The sequence below is a fragment of the Psittacula echo genome (genome assembly GCF_963264785.1).
Source record: "Psittacula echo genome assembly, chromosome: 1".
In the NCBI taxonomy this organism is placed as follows: Eukaryota; Metazoa; Chordata; class Aves; order Psittaciformes; family Psittacidae; genus Psittacula; species Psittacula echo.
Window position 1 is genome coordinate 97289965 of NC_137735.1, and position 10335 is coordinate 97300299.

Here is a 10335-nt window from a genome sequence, read left to right on the forward strand (position 1 = left end):
TGAATGCGCTCTGTCTTCTCACATAGGCAGCAGGAGTTTGCCTGAACTGCACTGGTTATATTCTTGCGTCTTGGAAAGAAGCTGTTCCTAGTACCCAACTAGTTGAAAGACCCATTTGGTTGCACTTCAAAGGAAATCCCAGCAAGTCGTCTTTGTCCAAATGGAAAGTGATTTGTAAAGTAGGGTTTGAGACAGCTGGGGTTCCTGGAGTAGACTTTTGCTGCTGTGTCTGCCAGAAAAAAAAAAAAACATCAAAGAATACCTTGTGGAGGGAATTGTGAGGAGTGAATTTTACACAGCATTGCAGGCAGATATGTGTGGCTGTATTTGATTTGGAACATGAGATAGATGGTTTGAGGTCTAAAAATTAGACTGGATGTAAGCAGATTATGTAATCCACTCAAATTTCACACAATTGCTCTGTAATGGAATTACTGAGTTCTCAATGCATAGGAATATGGCATGGAAACAGCGCAGTAATTTTCAAATCCCTGTGATTCTGTTCCTGCTTGTTGCAGATGCTCATCTTTTTTCTTTCTAAACTGTTAATACAAGAAGACCTGAAGGTTTAGAATTGGAGGGGGATTTTTTTTTGTCTGGATTATAAATCCAGAATAGTTTACCTTGGGTAAGAAATAGCAGTGTTTAGAATTGCATGTTGGGGTTGCATTTAATTCAGGATGTAATAGTTGTTTCATAAATGGATCTGAAGGTAAAGCTAAGCAAAAGATGCAATTTTAAGTTTGTTCAAATAAGAGAACACTCTGAAGAACAGTGAGCAGGAATTTGGCCTGCTTCTGGTTTTATCTTTGTTTTGTGTCAATTTGTGAAGTCTGTGCAAGTCTCTATTTGTTCATTTGCCCCTCTACTTTGCTCTCATGAGACCCCACTTAGAGTACTGTGTACAGTTCTGGGGTCCTCAAATGTAAGGACATTGAGCTCTTTTAGAGCAAGTCCAGAGGAGGACCGCAGGGATGATCAGGGGGCTGGAGCACCTCCCATATGAAAAAAAAAAGCTGAGAAATTTGGGGTTGTTCAGCCTGGAGAAGAGAAGGCTGCGTGAAGACCTCATAGCAGCCTTCCAGTATCTGAAGGTGGCCTACAAGGATGCTGGAGAGGGACTCTTCATCAGGAACTGTAGCGATAGGACGAGAGGTGATGGGTTTAAACTTAAACAGGGGAAGTTGAGGTTAGATATAAGGAAGAAGCTCTTTACTGTGAGAGTGGTGAGGCACTAGAACAGGTTGTCCAAAGAAGTGGTGTATGCTCCATCCTTGGCAGTGTTCAAGGCCATGCTGGATGGGACCTTGAGCAGCATTGTGTCCTTGCCCATGGCAGGGGGATTGGAACTAGATTATCATAAGGTAGTTTCCAACCCAAACCGTTCTATGATTCTGTGATAATTTAAAAAGCACAGTGATGAAACACTTTGATAAAGACACATTTCATAAAAATTTTTGGATCCTGTAATTGCACTATGACTACATAAATGAAAGAAGAAGAATATGGCAGTTTCACATTCACCAGGTGTGCTTAGAAACGAAAGTTTAACTGACCTTGAATGTAGGAAACATTAACAGCTTCATTTTTCCAATTCTTCAAGACTTTGGGGGAAGGGTGATAACAAAGGATCCCTTTTCCAGCCAAAACCTAATTGTTCTTCACTCAGTTATTGTTTCCTCATACTTTTTTAACTTCGCTTGACAAAATACATCAATGCTTTTGCAGAAGAGATACCAAGTGATGAGGATGAAGCAAATGAAGTGAGCCAGGCAATGCAAGAGAACCATGGTGGTGGAGGAGGAGGTGGTGGAGGAGGAGAGGAAGAGGATGAAGATGATGATGATGACGACTGGGATGAAGATGCATTGGAAGAGACTGCTCTTGAAGGATTCAGCACACCTCTTGACCTTGAAAATGGAGTTGATGAATACCAGTTTTTTACACAAGCACTTTTAAGTATGTGTTTGCTAGTTGGCAGAATGACATAACATGATGAAATAATTTGGAGATGCTTATGATCATCCTTTTTTTTTTAGGAGTAATAGTTCAGATTAGTGAAACTGGAAAATGTTATTTTACTTTCTAATGTTAGTCCTAAGATTTTTTTGCTTACAAGTGCCACGAAAACAAACGGCAGCAAATACAGCCAGAGATTAATTCTCTTCATGTTCTCTTTCAGAACATTTCAATCACAGCCTAAATAAATGGGACTTGGTCACTAGAGGGACTCCTAAATATAGAAATACTTGTCACGATCTAGATGTTAAAATCATAATGGATAAATTATTTTCTGCCTTTCCTGTTTGACTAATCCTGTTGCTTTTAGTTTTGGTATGAGTTTTAAATTTAAAGATTTACTTCATCATTGTCCATAAATAATGGATACATGGTTAACTTTTTGTTTTAGAAAACAGAGTGATATAATTAAGTTCCCCAAAATGGATTGCTTTTATTACAGTGGGTATTCTGTGCTAAGAAAACTGACAGGAATACTGAACCCATTTTGCAGTGCAAATTCTGTTTTAAAACCAACCAGGGATTCCATGTGTTTCATTTTGTTTTTCTGAAATTAACTTGCTATTTAACCTGATAATCACTTTTCCTTCGTTCCTGTTCTAACAGCTGTGCAGAGCCGAGATGCAGCCTGGTACCATTCACTGACAGCACCATTGAGTGAGGATCAGAAGAAACAGCTGCAGGAAATTTATACATTAGCAGAACACCGGCGAAATGCTGCAGGTGAGGCACTTTTCTGGGGCCATTTTATGTTGCAGAGATGCTGGAACTGCATCTAATCTGTAACAACAGAGAGAAGAAATCTCTGTTGTTGTAAATGTGCCAAGTAAAACTTCCTGAGAAGCATGGGTGGGATATCACACTTACATTATTCCTTGCCTGGAAGTATGTGTTACTCAGAATACTTTTGCTTCTAATTAATTGCCTTCTCTGCCATGTGCTGCTATTTGAACGGGGTATGAACTAGCTTTACACAATCTGACATTTGAAATGAAGAGGAAATTAAGGCAATATCTAGCTGTCAGCCAGGCAATTGATGAAAATTTCTATAGATTATTATGTGTTTAACAGTTTTGTGACTTTTTAACTGCTTACATTACCGTCACAGTCAGTGTAAGGTTTTAGATGCTTAGAAAGCTTGCATCATGGAAAATAAATTCATATTTAATCAAAAAACATGCAGAATAGTATCACATGAACTGATTCTATAGAGGATTAATTTTTAAGCTTATTTCTCGTTTGTAGTGGTGTGTGCATGTATGCATTTGAAGAAAATCTGAGTGTAATTTGTTAGTGTCACTGCATTTAGGGAATGATATTTTGACTCAATTGAGAGTTTTTTCTACAACTGTGTATTCCTAGCTGAGCTGTATTGTCTCTGACAAAAGCATTTTCAATAGGCTATTTTTCACATCCTTTCCCTTCTTTCAATTCTAGAGGCTAAGACAATAGAACAACAAAGTGGCTACACATTTGACAACAAAGGACTGATCACAGCATTTAACTTTGCTGGAAGTACTACCGGTGGCAACTGAAGGATCAGCTGCAAAGGTCAATGGGAAGGGTCTCATCATTACATTTTCTTGAAATCATGGTGACTTCTGAGTGATAGGGGAGGGTAATTTAATGCTGCTGAAGGTTTCCTGGAAAATAGCAGTGTGCTTCCCCCACCAGAATGCTCTTTCTAACCAGCTACTGTAATGTACAAATTCTTGTGGTGTTTTTATAATTTGATGGATGGAAAGGAAACATTTGTCCTCAAGGAAACCGAATGACTGGGAGGAGCCAGGCTGCATCTGATTGAATTGCACTTCTCAGGTTTTTGCTGTGCAGAATTGATAGATTCTTATGGATAACAGTGCCTTCTGTTGTACATGGATTGCCTGAACAAATGGATTTTGGAGTGCATTATAATTTTCTAAGTGTAAGGACATTTCTTGATACACTGTAAGCCTTGGTTCCATGTTTTCCAGTCACCTGCTTTTTACTACTCGGTTCAGTTGTTTGTGGGTTGCATATGCATTGCTGGATTCAGAATATTATCTCATCTTCCCTATTTGGTGCAGACCAAATGTGTAGAGGGAAGTGTCTGTTGGAGTTGCAAAGCATACACTGGTTATGTCAAAGGGTCTTAACAAAATTGCAGATTTTCCCTTGATGCAGTAGTTTTAAGTTATTTCTCTTAGCCATGAAATCAACTTGCTTGAGTTATGATGGCATGCATGGTAGGTGGCTATCCTCACCTACACTGATATTACCTCCTGCCTGGGCAAGCGGAGTGGCCCTTGCATGTAGATGTTCTACATGACAGCTTTTTATTTCCACTATTTTTGATTAATATTGGATTTTAATTGGGATTCTATAAACCTCTTTTCTGGTTTTATTCATTCATTACCATTCCAGTGGTAGTACTGAGTAATGTGGTACAAAATACTTGCAATATTTTATTTATCTTGATAGAAGAAAAATAGCTCCAAACTTATTTCTTCTTACTCTTATACATCTGTGATTGTATTTCTGGTCTGCATTCCAGTTGGCTGTTCTTGTTGCATGCTGAAATTCTGTCATCTGCCAGATTTTTTCCTTAATTTTGAAGACTGGTTTCCCATAAATTGAAACACATCCAACAATTTTTTTGTGAATATGTTAATATGAGAAACTGATAGCAGTACTAATTTGATTAGATGCCCTTCCTTTAGACTTACTGGGATCGCAGTGGTATAGTCAAAATAAGTAGGGGTGCTTTAGAATGTGAAGTTTGGATTGGAGATAAAATGCTTAGACCAGATATCGTCTCTAAATATTAATTTCTTTATGATTTAGAAATATTTACCAAACAATTTTAAGCACATACTGATAGTGTATTTCTTTACAGCAGTGCCCCAGCTGAAAAGTCAAAGCCCTTCCCATACCCCATCAGATTTCCATTGACTGTAATGAATTACAGATTGTTGGCCCCACCCTGTGCTGAAGCTTTCATTTCATGTACCTCAGAGTAATTATAATTCAGTCTGATAAATCTGAAGCACTGTATGCCTTGCCTTCTGGAAAAGGCCAAAGTGTCTCTGTCTGTTTCTTGCCCCATCCCTTGGGATTTTCTGAGCCTGGCAGCTGAGGGGCAGAAGGTTCCCCGCTGCTTTCCTTTTTCCTGCACCTTTATGTCAGACTCTCTCCAGTGCTGTTCTCTGCTGCTGGTTCTTTCCTACCCTCCCCCAGCAGCTGGAGATTAAAGTTGGCCTGGTTTGTGTAGGTTTTTCACTGCTGCTACTCACTTAATAGCAACAGTGAAAACTTCTCACTTTCAGATTTGTTGAACATATGGAAAACTCTGAGAATTTGAGGGTCTGTGTTTCCAAAAGGGAACAATACATTGAGCTGCATTGGGCAGGCTCCTCAAGCTCAAACAACAGAGGGCCAGAACATCCTTTATTTTGAACATCAGGCCATGAAAATTATAGGTCACTTTTGCTGATTTAGGCCTGGGGTGAATTGACTGAGACGGTAGGAAGACATTATATCCAGTTTGTTGGTGAGTTTCTCAGAAACCATAGAAGTTTTGAATTCCTTCATGAATTTAAGGAATGGGGTTTTTTTTGAAATAAAGGATATGGACATCTTCTCTCTTCCCTGAAAACCGAAGTGAAGTATTAGTCAGGTAAACTGTTTAATCCCTTTATTATCTTATTTTTAAAAATGAGATTGTTGAGGTGGGTTTCTTTAAAAGCCCATTTGCCTTCTCTACACTGACATGCAGAGTAGAAGAGGGATTTATTTTTCTTCTGCTAATGAGGTTGCTTGCACAGTCACAAGCTAATATTTAGGAGTTGATGTGTTCAAGGAAAAATCTGCTTTTGCATAGCATCTTTGTGTCACTCAGCTGAACTATGGCTGCTCCCTAGTTCTGCTTCTTGTATACTTTACAAATCAACTGCCAAGAAAATTTCACCCAGATGTTTCTTACAAGGGGTTTAATCAGCAACGTGGAGTCGGGAATCTTTGTTGTCTGTTTTGCAGTGGGGGTCAGAGATGTCTGAGGGGATGGCATGTAAAAAGGTTAAATGCCCTTCCCTTCCCAGGAGATTCATGAGCAAATGTTTCTACTGGCAAAAGCAAACGTTAATTATTTTATTCCTTTTTTTTTGAAAAGGGTTTTCATCCAAAAGGATTTATTGAGCTCTAGCCTCCACTTTAACATACGGTTCTCTTTTAACATGATAAATATCCATTTGTACATGATCATAAATAGGTAATGGATTTTAGGGATTTCCTTCTGACCTGTGTCCAGCTTTGTACTACATTAAAGGGAGAGTAACACAATGTGCATTACTGTCTCGCTTTGATGCCAACGTAATAGTGGAATATTGGGTACCAACATCAGCCAGTCAAGCATGATGTATTTGCCATTGAAGTGCAGAGAATCGTGAATGTATTGTAAAATAAGTCAAAGGCTGATAAACAGTGACCTGTGTTGCCCCATGTTCATCTTCCTAAAGTGTGAAGGTGACTTGTATGGGCGCTATGGGGGCTTTACATAGGAAATTAGCATTCTGTAGGTTATAATCATAGCAAATGTTAACTTACATGATAAGCTGCTTTTTCAGATAAAATTAACTGATCCTGGGTATTGAATTGCATATGCTGTTTTGTCACTTTGAAAAGAAAATGAGATTCACCATATGTTTTGACTGTTACTTTTTACTCTCTCTCTTTCAAAGTTGAAGGTCTTGGTTTGCTTTCATTAGAAGCAGAATCTTTGATCAAAATGGCCAGGTCCAGGAAAAGTGCAGAATATCAAGCTAAGGAAAAAGCTAAATCCCAAACCTCAATAATCCCCCAAAACCCACATGTGCACAGTCTGATTGAAATAAATGTGCTTTGGGAGTGTAAATCAAAATATGTAAGGAATGTTACACAAAATGATATTGAGAGATTCTTTGCTTTAGGGGGAAAGGCTGCCTGCAGGGTGTCAGGGAAGCATGAAATCAGCTGCATTAGGACATGCCCTTTGTCTGGGTAGTTTGTGACTCTGGAGTCCATCATACATTGTAGAGGAGAGAAGGTAGGACAGTAGAGGATTTATTTATTTTTTTACTATAAAGCAAGAGTCTGTCTTGAGACTTTGGTGAACATGAATGATTAACTGTCTTTTGTTTCCAGAATCCATTTTTCTTCCCTCCTTTATTTCTATTTGCCAACCAATGTGTTATCAGATATTTCAGGGGTTGTTGAAAATACCTGAAAAGTTAAAGATTAAACAATTTTTTTAAAATCCTATGGTTCTTGAAGCAATGCAACCTATCCATTGCATTTCTGTCTGTAGAATAAAGTCTCTCTTTTGACGTATGCAGATGTTACAGAACTACAAAACCCCCTCACTTGTGCCTGTGGTTTGATGAGTGTTTCTGTGTTTTACTTCTTGAGGATATGGGTACTTTGAAATCCCCACACCTTGTACTGATATTTACTCAAAGGATAGGCAAAACTGCAATATGTAATGGAGTACCCAGTTCTAGTTCTTAGATGCCCTCGTCAGTCTTCTGATGATGTTTGACAGGCTGGTGATCAGTTCTTCAAGGATCTCCATCTCTGAGGACATTCTTGAAGTCCAAGAGACTCTGAATCTTTGCATATGAACAGAGAATCTGTATTTCCCTGGTCACAAGAAAGCATACAGCAGGCATGGCTATCAGCTTCTTGATCTTATAAATGAAAATAGCACTCTCTTCTGTCAGATGTCAAATTTTACTCCAAACAGATGGCGTACAGAAGATGCGGATGTTTCTTAGTGTGTTAAAGGAAGCCAGATACTCTTCCAGACACCAGAAAGTCTTAGCATAAAGCCATATCATAAAGGATATGTGAGAGGATATATGAACAGTTCAAGCTGCTTGCTTTTGACACCCGTTCCACAGCTACTAATTTGTAAAACAAAACAACCAAAACACTGTCCTGCACAACACCCTTGTCTCTGAGTTAAAGAGGCATTGATTTGATGGATGGACCACTGGGTGCATAAGGAATAGGTTGGATGGTTGTGCTCAAAGAGTTGTGGTCAATGGCTATATGTCCAGGTGGAAATCAGTGACGAGTAGTTGTCCTCAGGGGTCAGTATTGGAACTGATCCTTTTCAACGTCTTTCTTGGTAACACGGACAGTGGGATTGAGCGCACCCTCGGCACGTTTGCTGACAACACCAAGCTGTGTGGTGGTGTTGACACACTGGAGGGAAGGGATGCCATCCTGAGGGACCTTGACATGCTTGAGAGGTGGGCTGTTGCCAACCTTATGAAGTTCAACAGGGCCAAGTGCAGGGTCCTGCACCTGGGCTGGGGCAATCCCAAGCACAACTATGGGTTAGGCAGAGAATGGACTGTGAGCAGCCCTGAGGAGAAGGACCTGGGGAGCTGGGTGACAAGAAACTGAACATGACCCAGCAGCGTGCACCTGCATTCCAGAAAGCCCACGTTACCCTGGGCTACATCAAAAGGAGCGTGACCAGCAGGTTGAAGGAGGTGATCCTGCCCCTCTACTCTGCTCTCATGAGACCCCACCTGCAGTACTGTGTTCAGCATTGGGGCTTCCAACAGAAGAGGGATGTGGACTTGTTGGAGTGAGGCCACAAAGGTGCTCAGAGGGCTGGAACACCTCTCCTATGAAGACAGGCCGAGAGAGTTGTTCAACCTGGAGAAGAGAAGACTCCAGGAAGACCTAATAACTGTTTTCCTATACCTAAAGATGGCTTACAAGAAAAATGGAGAAGAACGTTTTACAAGGGCATGTAGTGACAGGACAAGGGGGAATGGCTTTAAACTGGCAGAGGAGAGATTTAGATTGGATATTAGGAAAAAAATTCTTCACAATGTGGGTGGTGAGGGCCTGGCACAGGTTGCCCAGAGAAGCTGTGGCTGCCCCATCCCTGGCAGTGTTCAAGGCCAGGTTGGATGGGGCTTTGAGCAACCTGGTCTAGTGGAAGGTGTCCCTGCCCATGACGGGAGCAGGGTTGGAACTAGATGAGCTTTAAGGTGCCTTCCAAACTAAACCATTCTGTGATTCTATGATACTAAAGGGCTGCCTAAAACACTCTATGTCTAGGGAGCTAACTGCTTCCTGACTAGAGTTTTGTGGAACAGCAGTTCAGAGAGAATCTGCAGGCATATGTAATTGTAATGAATAGAGGAAGCATCCAGTTTCGTATCCTGTGATATATCTGATATGATCTCAGATTTGCAGTGTTCCCGATGTTGCTTGGATCTTCTACAGGAGCATCCAAGAACTTTGTCCCATGCCTTTCTCCAGGAAAAGAATGTAATGGGGCAGCCCAAGATTTGATGGGATGCTTTGAGCGTGGGGTCAGAAAGCAGTTCTTATTACAAGCAGGTAGTTGTCCATATCAAAGAAATGAGGTGAAAATGGTATATTAATGCAAGGATTCTCTTTATAGCCTGTATAGAAGTTTGCAATTTCAAGTGCTTTGCAATACGCATGGTGGTGTAAGAGTAGAACTTTCAGAGGCATCAATTTCTCCAACATTTATACAACAGTGTCAGTTCCGGGATTCACCTGAGGTGAATGGAAAGTGTTGGTCAGGGGCTGCCTGCTGGACTATCCAGGATTATGTTAGATGAAGTGAAAGGGTAGTTTGAAGCTGTTGAGCAACAAAAATGAGTGTTTTCTTGAAATGAGATTTTAATGTTATGTTCAGGTATGTTTTAATTTTTGGGTTTCTTGCTCTCACTCAACATACAAAATCACTACATGACATGGAGGCCTATTGACTTTTCACAGGACAGCTTACTGTTGGAGGGGTTAATCCAAGAATTGTTCCTCAGTTTTAGGCATTTTCAACGCGTTTGTTAGTGAAATTACACATACCCCTCTTTCACTACTTTCCATGCACAGAGAACTTGAAATGAACTTAAGGAAAAAGAGCAGTGCTTTAAAAGAGAAGACTGTGCATAAGGTGGTTATTTTTAGAAAACAGAACAACTATGGCCTCTGAACGAAATATGAAACAAATATTTATACTAAAGTGCATGAGGTAAAGAAAGAATTTAAGACAATATAAGCAGGACTCCGTTCTTTGATCACAGCTGTAATGGTTGTTTTTTATTGTTGATAAACAGTGTGTGAAAATTGCTTTTGATTGCATGTGCTGTTGGTAGTATGCTTGACATCACCTGCAATGTTTTTGGGCTCAGAAAGACACCAAAGAGGCCATGCAGATTTCTTTTGGTATTAAAAGCAAAAATAGGAGCCTGTGCCTGCAGTGAGGTAGACCACTATGTGCTACATTAGCAGATTGAATTGCAGGTTCAT

General features: G+C 40.1%; 1 protein-coding gene across 3 annotated transcripts in view; it reads left to right on the forward strand.

Annotated features, from left to right (window-relative positions):
- Positions 1-4513, forward strand: part of IPO8 (importin 8) — a 49038-nt gene extending 44525 nt beyond the window's left edge. For 2 of the 3 annotated variants that reach the window (XM_080623864.1, XM_080623865.1), the window contains exons 23-25: positions 1729-1959; positions 2626-2742; positions 3457-4513. In XM_080623864.1, the coding sequence (XP_080479990.1) occupies positions 1729-1959; positions 2626-2742; positions 3457-3554 (446 nt within the window). In that variant the 3' untranslated portion in view covers positions 3555-4513. Of the gene's footprint in view, positions 1-1728; positions 1960-2625; positions 2743-3456 lie in introns of those variants that run through there. The other variant, XM_080623866.1, reaches the window with a different exon arrangement.
- Positions 4514-10335: the final 5822 nt, after the last annotated feature.